Source organism: Enhydra lutris, unplaced genomic scaffold (assembly GCF_002288905.1).
Source record: "Enhydra lutris kenyoni isolate GAN:26980312 unplaced genomic scaffold, ASM228890v2 scaffoldscaffold69, whole genome shotgun sequence".
Lineage (NCBI taxonomy): Eukaryota > Metazoa > Chordata > Mammalia > Carnivora > Mustelidae > Enhydra > Enhydra lutris.
In genome coordinates, this window is record NW_019154153.1 from 7,517,394 (window position 1) to 7,532,074 (window position 14,681).

The 14,681-nt window shown below is 48.3% G+C and overlaps 1 protein-coding gene across 7 annotated transcripts in view; it reads right to left on the reverse strand.

Annotated features, from left to right (window-relative positions):
- Positions 1-14,681, reverse strand: part of LOC111159668 (chromodomain helicase DNA binding protein 4) — a 30,322-nt gene that overhangs the window by 12,513 nt on the left and 3,128 nt on the right. For 4 of the 7 annotated variants that reach the window (XM_022522220.1, XM_022522218.1, XM_022522217.1 and 1 more), the window contains exons 3-25: positions 13,013-13,134; positions 12,601-12,816; positions 12,264-12,382; positions 11,900-12,141; positions 11,515-11,642; positions 11,129-11,264; positions 10,797-10,975; positions 10,371-10,610; positions 8,897-9,100; positions 8,571-8,776; positions 8,079-8,210; positions 7,901-7,997; positions 6,621-6,812; positions 5,932-6,132; positions 5,607-5,744; positions 5,014-5,135; positions 4,747-4,920; positions 4,079-4,220; positions 3,852-3,983; positions 3,619-3,736; positions 1,789-1,913; positions 1,218-1,455; positions 881-1,056 (exon numbers count right to left, since the gene is read on the reverse strand). In XM_022522220.1, coding sequence (XP_022377928.1) covers positions 881-1,056; positions 1,218-1,455; positions 1,789-1,913; positions 3,619-3,736; positions 3,852-3,983; positions 4,079-4,220; positions 4,747-4,920; positions 5,014-5,135; positions 5,607-5,744; positions 5,932-6,132; positions 6,621-6,812; positions 7,901-7,997; positions 8,079-8,210; positions 8,571-8,776; positions 8,897-9,100; positions 10,371-10,610; positions 10,797-10,975; positions 11,129-11,264; positions 11,515-11,642; positions 11,900-12,141; positions 12,264-12,382; positions 12,601-12,816; positions 13,013-13,134 — 3,779 coding nt within the window. The remainder of the gene's footprint in view (positions 1-880; positions 1,057-1,217; positions 1,456-1,788; positions 1,914-3,618; positions 3,737-3,851; positions 3,984-4,078; positions 4,221-4,746; positions 4,921-5,013; positions 5,136-5,606; positions 5,745-5,931; positions 6,133-6,620; positions 6,813-7,900; positions 7,998-8,078; positions 8,211-8,570; positions 8,777-8,896; positions 9,101-10,370; positions 10,611-10,796; positions 10,976-11,128; positions 11,265-11,514; positions 11,643-11,899; positions 12,142-12,263; positions 12,383-12,600; positions 12,817-13,012; positions 13,135-14,681) is intronic. The other 3 variants (XM_022522221.1, XM_022522222.1, XM_022522223.1) reach the window with 2 other exon arrangements.

The window sequence follows — 14,681 nt, forward strand, 5'->3', positions numbered from 1 at the left end:
ACGGGTATATACGAGAAAAATGTAGCAAGGGAGATGGTTTTGAGTGGAAAGGATGAGAAAAGATGGAGAAGACTACCAGAAATCTATGCCAATTCAAAGAACCCTGAGTTGAGTGGTCTAAAGGGGACCAGAAGAAAAAGTAACCTTTTTTTTTTAATTTTATACTCTACTTTGTTGGGGAGTAATTATTAAAGAAGCCACACCTTTAGCAGACTTAGGATTCGTTTGTTTGTTTGTTTTAATGATTGTATTTATTTATTTGACAGAGAAACAGCAAAAGAGGAAACACAAGCAGGGGGAGGGGAGAGGGAGAAGCAGGTTCCCTGCCAAGCAGGGAGCCCGATGTGGGGCTCAATCCTAGGACCCTGGAATCATGACCTGAGCCAAGGGCGGATGCTTAACGACTGAGCCACCACGCCCCCCAGGTTTTTTGTTTTTGATAAAAGAGATCCAGAAAAGGAAGAGAAGAGAAGAAGGGGAAACAATTCTAATGTTTTAAAAAGTATAGGGAAGCAGCTGCTTAGGTATGTATTTCATCTCTAGCCTTTTCTCCAAAGAGATCTGAGAGAAGCAATCAGAAGTTTATGTGTAGGGTTAATAGAATACATAAGCTAAAATAAGATTCTGGTAAGGAAGAACTAATACAGATAAAAGTTTTGAGTGTGAAATTTGGCTGTGAGTTTCCTGACAGCCATGGTAAAAATGAATATGTGACTGCCCATATGTGATAGTATTTATTTTCAAAGGAAGAGGTACAGTAATTCAACAATGTACTGACTTACGCACACATGTTTTCTTCTTGTCTCAAATACCATCCTGGTCTCAGTAACAACTTGCAGACCAATCACCAAACACAGCATTGCCTTGGACTCATACTCACCCCCATCTCTTCTTCCCGCACCACGTACTGGGCCACTTTGAACGAGCTCAAATATTCATTCATGCCCTGCAGTTCTGTGTCTTCTGTCTCATCCTGATTACGGTCCAGAAGTCGTTCAATGGCCTTGTCATCATAGTGGATAACACTACTATCTTCTCCCTCTTTGTTGTCTCCTCCTATAAAGAATCAGAGGTCCACACCCTCAGTCAGCTTCAGCAGTTGCAGTGTAAAAACAAATCCCACAGAACCCTAGGTCCATGTCTCTGGACCCTAAGTATCAAATATATCCTTTCAAGAAGCCAAGCCCCAGACCAAAACAAGTTCCTGACTAGCTCACCTCCGTCTGTGGCTTCATCCTTAAATAGCTCCTCAGTGCCAAACTTGAGGATGTCATCAAGCTCCTGTTTGGACATGGATCCAGTCTTGGAGCCCAGCCCAGGCCGAACCACTAGATGCGTCAGCATCATCTTCTTCTTTGCCACCTGTGTGATGCGCTCCTCCACGGACGCACGGGTCACAAACCGATATATCATCACCTTCTTATTCTGCCCAATACGGTGAGCTCTGCTAAAAGCCTAAAGTTGGGCACAAAACAAACTCAGAAATGGAAGAAACTGTATTTTCTGGCTTCTGCTCTTGCCCCGATGTCCATGTAATAAGCTAAACTCAGCACAAGGCAGCTTGCTTTCACATGAACTCTAAAACCCTGCCCCCCTGATCACACCCTCTATCATGTTACCCCAAATAAGACCATAGCTAACCCAAACTCCCTGGCTCACAATAAGGTAAAAGACAAAAAGAATCTATTGTTTCCCCTTAAACAACTAATTCCAGATGGTGGAGCCCTCGCAGAGAACACTTACGTTACCAGCCAGTTACTGTATACAAAGGCCGCTATCTTTGCTCACCTGGATGTCATTATGGGGGTTCCAGTCAGAGTCATAGATAATAACTGTGTCGGCAGTGGCGAGATTGATTCCAAGGCCCCCAGCTCGAGTGGAAAGCAAGAAGCAGAACTGTTGAGCACCCGGTGCTAAGAAAGGAACCAAACGCCATTAGAAGTGTCTCTTGAGTTCTAATTAATAATTAACGTAGAAAGCATGTCAGAAATACAAAACATCAGGCAAACATCACACAGTAGTAATCACTGTAAGCGAGGTCCACGAATGGATGAAGAAGTCAATGTGCAAGTTTAAGGAGAAACAGTACATGACCATAGTCTCAAATACCTCCCTCATCCAGTTATGGAATGGGTAAGTCATGGGGGCAAAAGGCACAGCACAGGGAATACAGTCAGTGATACTGTAATAGCATTGTGATGACAGATGGCAGCTACACTCGTGGGGAGCCTAACTCACAGATGTCCAATCACTACCTTGCACAGCTGATACTAATGTAACACTCTTGTGTCAACTATAGTTCTAAGTGGAAAAAAAAGAGACATTTATCAGTATCAATTCCAATGGGAAGAAAAGTAAGTTTACTATGGAGAAACTAAGCAGGTACCACCTGAACTGAGTGATCAAGGTTAACGTCACCAGTAATGGGACATTATCAATATCATGTCCTCCCCCTGAGAGGATGCAATGAAAAGAACACAGCATTGCTTTTATGGCATTCTTGCCCAAAATGTCTAATAAGCTCAACCTGCTAGGAGAAAACATCAGACAAACCCAAACTCAAGAGACATTCTATAAAGTAACTAACCAGTGATCCTCACAAGTATCAACGTATGAGAGCAAAGGAAAGAATGAAGAACGGTCACAGATAGGAAGAGACACAACAACCACATGCAATGGGGGATCTGGTATTGGATCCTGAAATAGGAAAAGGACATTAGGAGGAAAACTGGTGACATTCAATTAAGGTCTACAGTTTGGTTACTAGTATGACATCAGTCATCACTTCCTGCTTTTGACAGTTGCACTGTGGTTACATAAGCTGTCACTGTGAAGAGAAGCTGAGTGAAGAATATATATGAACTCTGTATTGATTTTTGTTACTTTTAAGTCCAAAATTATTTTATTATTTTTTTTTTAAGATTTTATTTATTTATTTGACAGAGATCACAAGTAGGCAGAGAGGCAGGCAGAGAGAGAGGAGGAAGCAGGCTCCCTGCGGAGCAGAGAGCCCGATGCGGGGCTCGATCTCAGGACCCTGAGATCATGACCTGACTCGAAGGCAGAGGCTTTAACCCATTGAGCCACCCAGGTGCCCCTCCAAAATTATTTTAAAATGAAAAACGAAGGGGCGCCTGGCCAGCTCAGTTCAAAGAGCGTGCAACTCTTGATCTCGGGGTCCTGAGTTCGAGCCCCACAGTGGGAGTAGAGATTAACAGAAAAATAAACTTTCTTTAAAAAAATTAATTAAATTAAAAATAAGGAGGAAGGGGAGGTAGGGGAGGAGTGGCAGCTACAGAGACATGTCTGCTACGAATTTGCTAACTGAGCTTAGTAAGTCCTTGTCCCTCTCTGGGACTCAAGAACAACAAAGAAGCTTAAATAAAATGCTCTTCGTGTGGCAAAAAGAATGAAGACTCCAAAGGGAAAAAAAAGTCTGCTAGGAATAGTCCAAAACATTCTTTGAATCAAGGCATTCAAAAGCTTTACTCTTCCATATCACAATTAACAAAAACCCTAAAGAACCATACAGAAAAGCAGACTGACGAGAACAAGTGATCCATGCAAAGACACAAGTGAATGAGAACGCGTGGACTGAAACCACTCCCCCGCGTTTACCATTGAAGCGGTCAATGGCCTCTTGCCGCATGTTCCCGGTGATCCCACCATCAATTCGTTCATACTTATAACCTTCATGTTCCAAAAAATCCTCCAACAGGTCCAGCATCTTGGTCATCTGTTAAGGGAGCACAGTTTAACAAAGGGCGAGTCAGAGGACAACTGCTCTCCTCGTGTCGCACTGGGCGGTCAACCACTTTCTCCTCAAGCTCCCGGCCCAGCCCGCACAATACCTGAGAGAAGATGAGAACGCGGTGCCCACCCTCCTTGAGGTTCTTCAGCATCTTCTGTAGCAGCAATAATTTACCAGATGCTCGGATTAGGGCACTGCCATCATACATGCCATTGGGCATTTTAGGGGCTTCCTGAGGGAAGAAGCAAGACAAGAAAAAAGCATTAAGCCCACGGGAGCGCTTCAGCCCATGGCACAGTGAGGGGCTAGAGAGGAGGCAGAGCGTACCATCGCGGCCACGGGGAAGAGGTACGGGTGGTTGCAGCACTTCTTCAGATCCATCACCACGTTGAGCAGAGACACCTGGTTGCCGCCACCCCGAGCATTGAGTGCTTCAAAATTTCGAGTAAGGATGTACTTGTAGTATTTCCTACATGGACAAGATGGAGAGAGAAGTCAGACTCGAGAGCCTTGACAGGACTCAAACCTAACCTTTATATGACTCCTAACACAGTTCCCAGGTCTGAGATCTTCCTTCCAACACATCCCACATTGGGACCTAATGGCTGGCAACCTAACAGGCACCACTACTGGCACCATCACGTTAAGTAAGGCATTTAACTAAATTAAGCACTATGGCATCAGGTAAAATCTCGCTTGCTCCCAACACCAGATGCCTGGAAGCAGAGTACAAGGAGGAATCACAAACACTGCAGGGGTGCCTGGCTGGCTCAGTTGTTAAGCGTGTCTGCCTTCAGAGTCCTGGGATCGAGCCCCGCATTGGGCTCTCTGCTCAGAAGGAAGCCTGCTTCTCCCTCTCCCATTCCCCATGCTTGTGTTCCCTCTCTTGCTGTCAAATAAGTAAAATCCTAAAAAAAAACAAACATTCAGCAGACTAGTAGGTGTCTAGCTACTTTTACAAAACGGAGTCAATGCTTCTGTCCCTTCTGACTCACTTCTGCATAGGGCTCAGCTCCACACGCACAATCAATTCTGTCTTAGATGGCATGTTCTTGAACACATCAGCTTTGAGCCGCCGCAACATATGAGGGCCCAGCATGTCATGCAGTTTTTTAATCTGGTCCTCCTTGGCAATGTCAGCAAACTCCTCCAAGAAGCCTTCCAAATTGCTTCAGAAAGAGAAAGGAAAGTGGTAATAGGAAATGGGCAACAAGAAGAATTAGAAGCAGAATTATCAGCTGATTACGGAGAAACGCACTTACTGGAACCTCTCAGGGGTTAGAAAGTTGAGCAGATGAAACAACTCTTCCAGATTGTTTTGTAATGGAGTCCCGGTCAGCAACAGCTTGTGTTGGAGCGAGTAACCATTTAACACCCGGAAGAACTGGAGAAGCAGATGGAGAAGGTGAAATCCAATGAAAAGAGGGCTCTGGGAGGTCTCTGCAAACCTGAGCTGTTTCACTGCCCAGTGGTTAAGCCCCCACACCGCTTCCATCTTCATCTCCCTTTTTTTTTTTTTTTTTAAGATTTTATTTATTTATTTGCCAGACAGAGAGACTGAGACAGAGGGAACACAAGCAGGGGGAGAGGGAGAGGCAGGCTTCCTGCAGAGCAGGGAGCCCGAGGCAGGGCTGGATCCCAGGACCCTGGGATCATGACCTGAGCCAAAGGCAGACGCCTAACTACTGAACCCCCCAGGCGCCTCTCCATCTCCCTTCTAAAGGCTGGCCACCAAGGGGAATCACCAATTGAGATGGGAAGGAGGCATCTGACCCTTCTGCCCCTCCCGGGCTCTCCCCTTCCAGAGCAGGTGGTGTAGAAAGCTCAAGCTGGAGGCCTCGACTTCCCTGCTCACCTTGGACTGGTTGTTCTTGAGCCGGTGCGCCTCGTCCACGATGAGGCAGGCCCAGTCAATGGAGCCCAAGATGGCCATGTCGATGGTGATCAGCTCATAGGACGTCAGCAGCACGTGGAACTTCACAGACGCCTCTTTCTGCACAAGAAGACAACTTGGTCACTAATGTTTGCCCCCTCCAGTGCAGGCTAACCCAAAGGACTTACGGGGTTTTCCCTCCTCCCAGCTGTTCTCCTGGCTCACCCCAGGGATGGGAGTCCAAAACAAGCAGACTAAGCCCGCAGCAACAACTCCCTCTAGAGTGGTCTCCCACCCACTAAGATACCTTCATGCGAGAGGCTTTCTTGCCACCACGAATGGCGTTGTCTTCAAAGGAGAACTCATTCTCTCGGATGATGGCACGGCTGTCTTTGTCACCCACGTAGGTCACCACATACATATCTGGAGCCCACATTTCAAACTCCCGCTCCCAGTTGATGATGGTAGAAAGAGGGGCACTCACTAGGAAGGGGCCCTTGGAATGACCCTTGGAGAAAGGAGTGGCAGGATAAGGACTGAGGGCCCCAACACACTACCAGCCTGGCACCCATCTCTACCACTACCGCTAAGGCCAGCTGAGGACTGGCATGTGTGCTGCTGCTCCTACCCTCACCTCTGTCCACATATGAAAACACTTTGCCTGCTCCTTCCAAGACACACCCACCTTTACAGAGAGTCTAAAACCCGACCCCTTCCTGCAAGTCTTTCTGTGCTAATTCCACTCACAACTCTGCTTATCTCAACAGGTATTTGTTCCCCCAAGCCTGAGGCTCTATGCATCCACCACTGATTCTACCCAGGGCTCCATCCCCTCAATCTATCTCTGTGTACATGTGTCTATCTTACTGTCACACTCAATGTGTTCAAGTTCTGAGATCAATTTTTCTTTCCTTTTTCTCTCTCTTCAGGAGTGTGAAAAACCCACAAACATGAAGTACCCACCCACAAAACAACGAACCACTCCAGCTTTCCTACCTCCTTGTAGAGAGAATAGAGGAAGACTGCTGTCTGGACAGTCTTCCCGAGGCCCATCTCATCAGCCAAGATAGTATCAGTGCCTTGAGCCCAGGAGAAGCGCAACCAGTTCAAGCCCTCCATCTGATAGGGGTGCAGAGTTCCACCAGTAGCGTCCAGGTACTCCGGCTGCCGCTCATACTTCACTGTCGGCTGAAGGATGAAACGAAGGAAGTGAGGAGCTGCCAAGGAGCTCTCTTCCTTCCTTAAGATAGCGGATGCTTGCTCCTCACACATCCTCATCAGATCCTCAAGAGCCATAAAGAACTGTGGGGAAACAGATCTTCAACGGCTACTGGTAACTCTGATTTAGGATCCTCTCGGAAGCAGGGCAACTAACCCATCAGAAAGACTGAGATCTTGGGCCTACAGATCTCTGCTAAAAGACCGCGTCATCGCCTCCCTGACAAGACAGTAATTCTGCTGATCAAGATCCACCAGGTCAACAATCCTATGCTCCCCCTAAAAAGTCAGCTTTTTGTTTTTTAAAGATTTCATTTATTTATTTAACAGAGAGACAGAGAGAGCCAGAAACCACAGGTGGGGGGAAATGCAGAGGAAGGAGGAGAAGCAGACTCCCCTGCTGAGCACGGAACCTGACTCAGAACTGGATCCCAGGTCCCTGGGATCATGACCCTGAGCCAAAGGCAGACACTTAACCAACTGAGGTACCCCCACACCCCTAGAGTTATTTTTTAACCTTAAAAGTCTTTATGTTATATAACACAAATAAACCCCAGAAGAACTGAGCCATGAATTAAGAGTCAGAAGATGGGCCACCTGGGTGGCCTCAGTCATTGAGCGTCTGCCTTCTGCTCGAGTCTCGGTCCCAGGATCCTGGGATCAAGCCCTGCATCAGGCTCCCTGATCAGTGAGGAACCTGCTTCTCCCTCTCCCACTCCCCCTGCTTGTGTCCCCTCTCTCACTGCCTGTCAAATAAATAAATCTTAAAAAAAAAAAAAAAATGTGGAAGACCCAGGTTCCAATACAAGTTTCATAAAAGCTTAGTTACATGATGCATCCCTAGGTAACACTTTCTCAATCATAGAAAATACCACTGCCTATGTTTTCATTTTTCTGATGATGCAAAGAGAAAATGAGATGTAGAGAAGTAGGGAAGCTTCTAGCTCTGAAGTTACTGCTGGCAGGGCATCGCCAGGAGTACCAGCCGTAGACTGGAGTACATAAGACGTATCGTCCCACCCAACAAACCGTCCCCTCCCTCTTCTGCCCCAACTCACATCCACTGTAGGAGTTTCAGGAGGCCTCTCCAACTTCCTCAGCTTCACCTTCTTGAGCTTCTTGCCTGGTCGTCCTTCCTCACCCCTCATTAACTCCCTGAAAGAAGACAGACATCACACAGATGCCCAAGGTCCTTCTCTGTAAGAACCAACTCCCCACCTCAGCAAAGCCACCCACCTGTGATTCCAGTAGCTCTGCTTGAACAGATCATAGTCCTGTATCTCCACATCCTCGCTCTCCCAGGATGCCTGATCGTAGGGCAAGTCCCGCCACTTGATCAAGTAGTGGACATGGCCCTTCTTGTCCACACTGCAAGGTCAAGGAGAAAAAAACCCTCAGAGCCAGAAGAAGACACCTCACTCTCAAAAAGTGCCAGTAATAGATGTTCCAAACTAGACTTCTAGGAAGGCCAGATGCCACATGTATTCAGAGTCTCTCTACCACACTAGTCTTTGCACCTAAAATTACATCTCATCTATAGCCTTCTCCTGTGGCTCAAATACCAGGATTCAGTCAGTTAATAATAACACATCGACATGTCTCTTCCAAGTTTAAATCACCAGTGACATCCATTTGCTTACTCCCTTCGGCAGCAGTCTCCCAATGGCTATGCTGCCTACCTCCAGTTCGCCCAAGACCACCACCAGTCTGACCCTGTTCCACTGGTACCTGTGGTTGAGAATTCGGTGGATCATCATCCACTCAGGTTTTATGCCATAGCGATAGAAGCGTTCCTCCATCTCTGCAAATTTAGGGTCTTTGTTCTTACGCTTCCGGCTCTTCTCTTCATCACCACCAAAGTCCCCGGAAGGTGGTTCATCCATATCATTCTTCCGCTGATAGTTTCGGAACATCACTTGACAGTGCAGCTCCAACTGCAAACAGAAGGAGACATCAGCGATCATAGAGTAGCATCCGCTCCTTCCAGCCACAAGGATGTTTCTCATGACCCTCTTCACTGCAGTCCCCAGATCTCCAGCCTATCCCAGGTTTACCTGCAGTTCAGACACCCAGGAGCAGTGCCAGTAAGACATGCCTTGCCATTTCACAAAGAACTGCCGCTCTGGCCTCCCCTCCAAGGGCTTGGGAGAGGGAGTATTGGGATCAGCATCTGGAGGCCGAGGCACTGGTGTGGGAGATGGTGGCTGCCCCCATTTCCAGATTAGAATCTTCTGAACTTTGCCCTTAAGCGCTGGACACTGAGAGAAAAAGAGGATGCAACATCAGATCATTACCAAGGAGAGGAAATGTAACAGCCCATAGCCTCAGCCTTATCAAAGGATTATTAAAATCTTATTTCAAGAGGTGCCTGGGTAGCTTAGTCAGCTAGGAGTCCAACTCTTGGGTGCAGCTCAGATCATAAACTTGGGGTCATGGGATCAAGCCCCCCGCTGGGGCTCAGTGTGGAGTCAGCTGGAGATCCTCTCCCTCTCCGCATCCCCCCACCCTGCTTATGCTCTCTTCCTCTCCCTCTCTCTAAAATAAATAAATAATTCTTGAATTCTCTTTTTAAGAAGAACCATTCTACGTAAAGAATAATAGAATTCCATCTCCGCTTCTGGACTTCATCCAGAATTTGAGTGACACTATCACTCCTTTGGTTTTGGGGGGGGGGGTTGGTGTTTTGTTTTGTTTTCTTTTGTTTTTAAAGATTTTATTTATTCATTTGACAGATAGAGATCACAAGTAGGCAGAGAAGCAGGCAGAGAGAGGAGGAAGCAGGGTCCCCGCCCAGCAGAGAGGACCCTGGGATCACGACCTGAGCCGAAGGCAGAGGCTTTAACCCACTGAGCCACCCAGGCGCCCCTATCATTCCTGTGTTTAACAGAGCCAATAGCAAGACTTCAACAATAACCCAGAACAAGAAAAGCAGAGAAAACCCCCAGACGTAGGGCACCAGAATTCCTCTCATAAGCAACTGAAAAGCAATTAAGTAATCCTATTAACCATTCTAAAATACCAAGACCCCAAAGCTGGGTGCCAAGACAGAATGGATGGTCTAGGCTGGAGAAACACGGCTTTAAGAACACCCCTTAAAAGAGCTGGCAAAGGGCGCGGGGTGGCTCAGTTGGGTTAAGCAACTGCCTTCAGCTCAGGTCATGATCCTGGAGTCCCGGGACTGAGTCCTAGATCGGACTCTCTGCTGAGCAGGGAGTCTGCTTCTCCTGCTAACCTCTCTCTTCTCATGCTCTCTCTCTCAAATAAATAAATAAAATCTTTAAAAAAAAAAAAAATAGAGAGGGCAAAGCATCAACTCCTCTGTTCAAAGCTAATCCTACATTTTCCCAGACAAAGCTATTCCCAGACTACATGAGAAAGGAAAACAATCTGTCTCAGGGCTAAAAGATAGAGTTCTCCAATGACCTCTCCTGCACCTCAGCCCCCCGAAGCCTACACATAAAAGAAGTATACCCTTCTGCTAGACTATACTACCCATACCTCCCACCTTGGCTAGGGTCAGTCACTCACCGTACAACGGGGACAGAGCCATTCACCATTAGGAATCTCTGGAAGTGGGGGGTTCAGGCAGTGGATGTGGTAGGATGAAGGACAGGTGTCACAGCAGAGCAGCTCCCCACCATCTTTACAGACACGACAGAATTCCATATGGTGGTCATCCTCCTCTTCAGGGTCTCCTCCAACCTCTTCCAGGATCTCCTCACCCTCTGAATTGTCCTCTTTAGCCTCCCACTGGATGCCTTCCTTCTCCTGCAGTAAAGGACCACAGAGTCAGATTATTACCTCCCCCCACCCACCCAAGTCAGAACCACACCCATCATTTCTCTGAATGCTTCCCAAAGTCCACACCAGTACCACCACCCAGGCCCAAAGGATCTCTGTCACCCCACCCTTCCTCTTGAGGGTTCCAGAGGGCCACAATGGCCAGGTACTCACGCAATGTGGACAGCTCCACTTGCCCTCGGGAGCCTTCTCCATATCCGGATCCAGGCAGACCATGTGGTAGGCTCGGGGACAGGTATCACACAGGATGATCTCACCGCCTTGCTGGCACACCTCGCAATAGTCCTGGTGGTCTGTCTCATAACCATCCACAGCAGTCACCTCCTCCTCGCCTGGGCAAGGAAGAGGGAAAGCCCAGTTATTAGAAAAAAACTACCTCCCCCCACCCCCTCTAAAATAAACCCAACCCCGATCTCCTTAGGGAGATTCTTCCCCAGTCATCCCCACCCCACCCCATCACACACAGACCCAAAAAAGAAACACACCTTTCTTTTTCTTTTTAGTGGTTCGGAGTTTCTTGCGGCTGCGGCTACTGCGGCTGGTAGAACCATCAGAAACGGAATAGCTATTGATGCTGGCATCATCGAAGTCAGACTCCACATCTAAGTCATCATCCTCACTCTGGCAGAATGAAATGAAAGAAGGTTAGAGGTTAAAGCCAAGGGGAAGGAGAATTTACTAGAGAAGGGATCACTCTTACTAAGGGTGCTAGAATCCCAGCAAGGATGGTCACGTAAGAAGCCTAGTCACTGTGTTCTGGGGCCAAGAGTCCCCACTCTTACTTGCCTACCATGAAGGCCAGACCTGGACATAGAGTAACACTGCACCAGATAGGGCACCCTCACCAAAACGGGATGGGCTGGGCTCTCACCGAGGATCTCTTACGCTTAGAACCAAAACCTCCCAGCTTGATTTTCAGGGGAGCTACTTTCTTGGGTTTAGGCTTCTTGGCGTCAGGTACACGAGGGCTGCCCTTGGGCTTCCTCCGAGCATTGGGACCTAAAGTCAGAGAGCACACTTAAGATCAGGTAATCCAAACACATGACAAGACAGCAGATGGAAAAGATTAATAAAATATTCTCTACCTAAGCACATTTCCCCATGTCCAGCTTCCCAAAATTTCCCTCCTAAATCCAAGATTCATTTCTACCTCACACTCCTCTATCTTTAGGCTGACAGAACAGCGTCCTCATGCTTCTTCAGTCTTCAATATCCCATGCCCACACCATCCCGCCTCACAGTGGGTCTCATTTCACCTTTGCCCTCCTTGGTCTTGGCCTTGCGGATCGGCACCTCCACAGGCGGAGGAGGTGGTGCAACTTCAGTGGCCGTCACCATGCTCTCCACCACAGCCACCGCTGCCGCCGCTGCTGCCGCCACAGAAGCCCCGGAACTGCCTTTGAAGGGATTGTTGGTGCTGAACTCACGCCACTTTGCACCCAAAACCATCATCATCTTGGAGACAGCAATCTTGGGGTTTTTGGCAGCAATGAGGGGTCTGGTGGAGAAATGGACAAGAACAAAGAAGAAAATCTTTGAGAATAAATGAGACAGAGAGAGAAGCGAATAGAGATTATTCAGGCACTCTCTTCCCCAGCGCCCAAGGCCCCCACTATTTACCGGACAAACTGGCTGAAGGCCTTGTAGTTGGTGAGGGTGCGATAATCCTCCTCTGAGAACACATGGTCAATGTCTTCCATGCCCCAGTCTTCCAGGAGCTGAGCGGATGACTTAGGCTCCTGCAGAGAGAGCAAGGTCAAAGACCTGACACCTAGTGTCCATACTTGCTAAAGGGAATCTGAGCTGAGATGAAGGCCTGCAAGACCAGGGGAGGAGAGCGGAGAGAAAATCATTACAACCGGGGAGAGAGAACACTCTAAGGGGCAGTGCAGTATCTGGGAGACAGAGGACAGGAAGCCAACCGCAAGCACACAGGAGAGGACAGAGCTCAAGGCACCTTTGAATCATCATCATCGTCATCCTCCTCCTCCTCTTCCTTCCGCTTGGATTTACTCTTCTTTTCTTTCTTAGGTCCAAGCTTCTTCTTTTTCTTCTTGCCAGGGGTATAGTCGCTGCCCTCACTGTCTGAACGCAGAGCCACCTCTTCCTCCTCCTCCACAAACTCCGGCCCCTCCCCAGAGCTGTCCCCCAGCTGCCGGCATAAGAGCATACGCTGGAGCAGGGAAGGGGGAGAGGGAGACAGACACACACATGCTACACACATGCTGACCTCAGGACAGCCCTGAGGCTCATCCCCAGGACCTGGCCCACCACTGGAGAAGAAGAAACAAATGTCCCCCCACACCCCTCAACCGTTCTCATCAGAGCTTCTCCCTTCTTATTTCCCAAACATCCAGTCACCCACTCACCTCCTTTTTTTGGCGCTTGCTCTTAGGGATTTTAGGGTCCCGAGGTTTCTTAGGCTTTTTCTTCTTCTTGAGCTTTGGAGTCTCTGCTTCTGACAAATCCTCTTCTGGGTCCTCTTCGTTGTCTACATATATTTGGCAGAGAGAGGCAGGTAGAGAAAAGATCAATAGCAAAAGGTCAGAGCCTAATCCAAAGGCTTTAGACTTTATTCCCCCACCTCTTGTCCCAGATTCCACTGAAGAGAACTGCTATACTCACCACAGAAGGAAGCTGATACTCAGGACAAAAACAGACAAAGAGAGAGCTGTATATACCCAAAATAGGCCTGTCAGGCCAAACCAGGCCCACCTCGGGCAGCTGTCCAGACCCCTGCCTCCTTTCCCTCATCCCTCACTGGAGTCCTCTATATGTTCACCAGTGCAACTGAAGCAAGATGCTTAGAATAAACCAAATAAGAGAAATAGGTCTAGCCCTCCTCTAACTGTCCACCAAATATCCTACAAACCAGGGGATGAAAATGAAAGGTCCTACCCATAAGGCAAAAATGACAGAATACATCTTAACCACATTCCCAGAACGGTATCAGTCCAGGGGTCCCAGAAACCACACCCTTCACTACCCACTTTGGGTCATCACTGCTTAAAACCACCAGAATCCTCAAGCCAGAGGTTCAGTTGTCAGCTCAGTATCATACCCACTCCCAAACATAATTTCCTTTCCCCATCTCCAGCTCCACAGTTCCTCCCCAGCTTCTCCTGGGTCAGTAGCCTCTTCTCCCCAGGGGCCCAAATCAGCCCAGCTGTCACCATCTCCTCCACCCCCCCCCAATCCTCCTCCCATCTGGCTCCACCTCCTCCCCTGGCTGGGAGCACACACAAAGCCTGGGGTAATACTGAGAGCTCCTGGGCAGGGATAGGTGGGAAGGGGCACAGAGGGGGAGGAGAAGTCCAGGACGCAGCTTCCTTTGTAACTAACACACATTCACACCACCTCCCTCCTCTCTCCTTCTTCCTAAGCCACCCCCGCCCAGGGAGTGGGGGAGTGGAGAAGGGAGTGGAGAGAAGGAGGGAGTGCCTCACCCACTGAGGAGAAGGAAAATGGCTCCTGACCGCAGAAGCCAGCCCAGGGCACCCAGCTGCCAACATAGGACAGGAAGTAGCAGGGGAGGGGGTGGGGTTGGGAGAGGTAGCCGAGGAAAGACTACCCTCACAAAGACTTCCCAAATTACTACCTGGCCCCAGGTCCACATGCCACTTCTCCTAACACCTATTCTGGGATAACACAGTTCTCGAGAGGCCACTCTAATGTCCTACACAAGGAAACCCAAGACAAACGTGAAGGGTAATACAAGAGGGACTGTGTTACTCCCCTCAATCATAATTATTTTTCCAATCATCAGAGCTAAGATTTAACAAAGGCTCAGTGGAGCTGTGGTCAGAGCATACAACCTTCTCAAATTTTTGATATCCAAAAGATTTACCTTGAGGAATGGGAGCCCACAAGAAGTCTCTATAACTCAGGTTCCTCCTCACCACCTATCTCCCCAAGAGTCCAAGCCATAAATCCTAAACCACCTCTCACGGATTACAAATAGCCACCTATCCAACATATATGGGAGTGATGTCTTCACCAAGAAAAAAGGAGCAGCACCTGGACAGTGCTGCACAACAA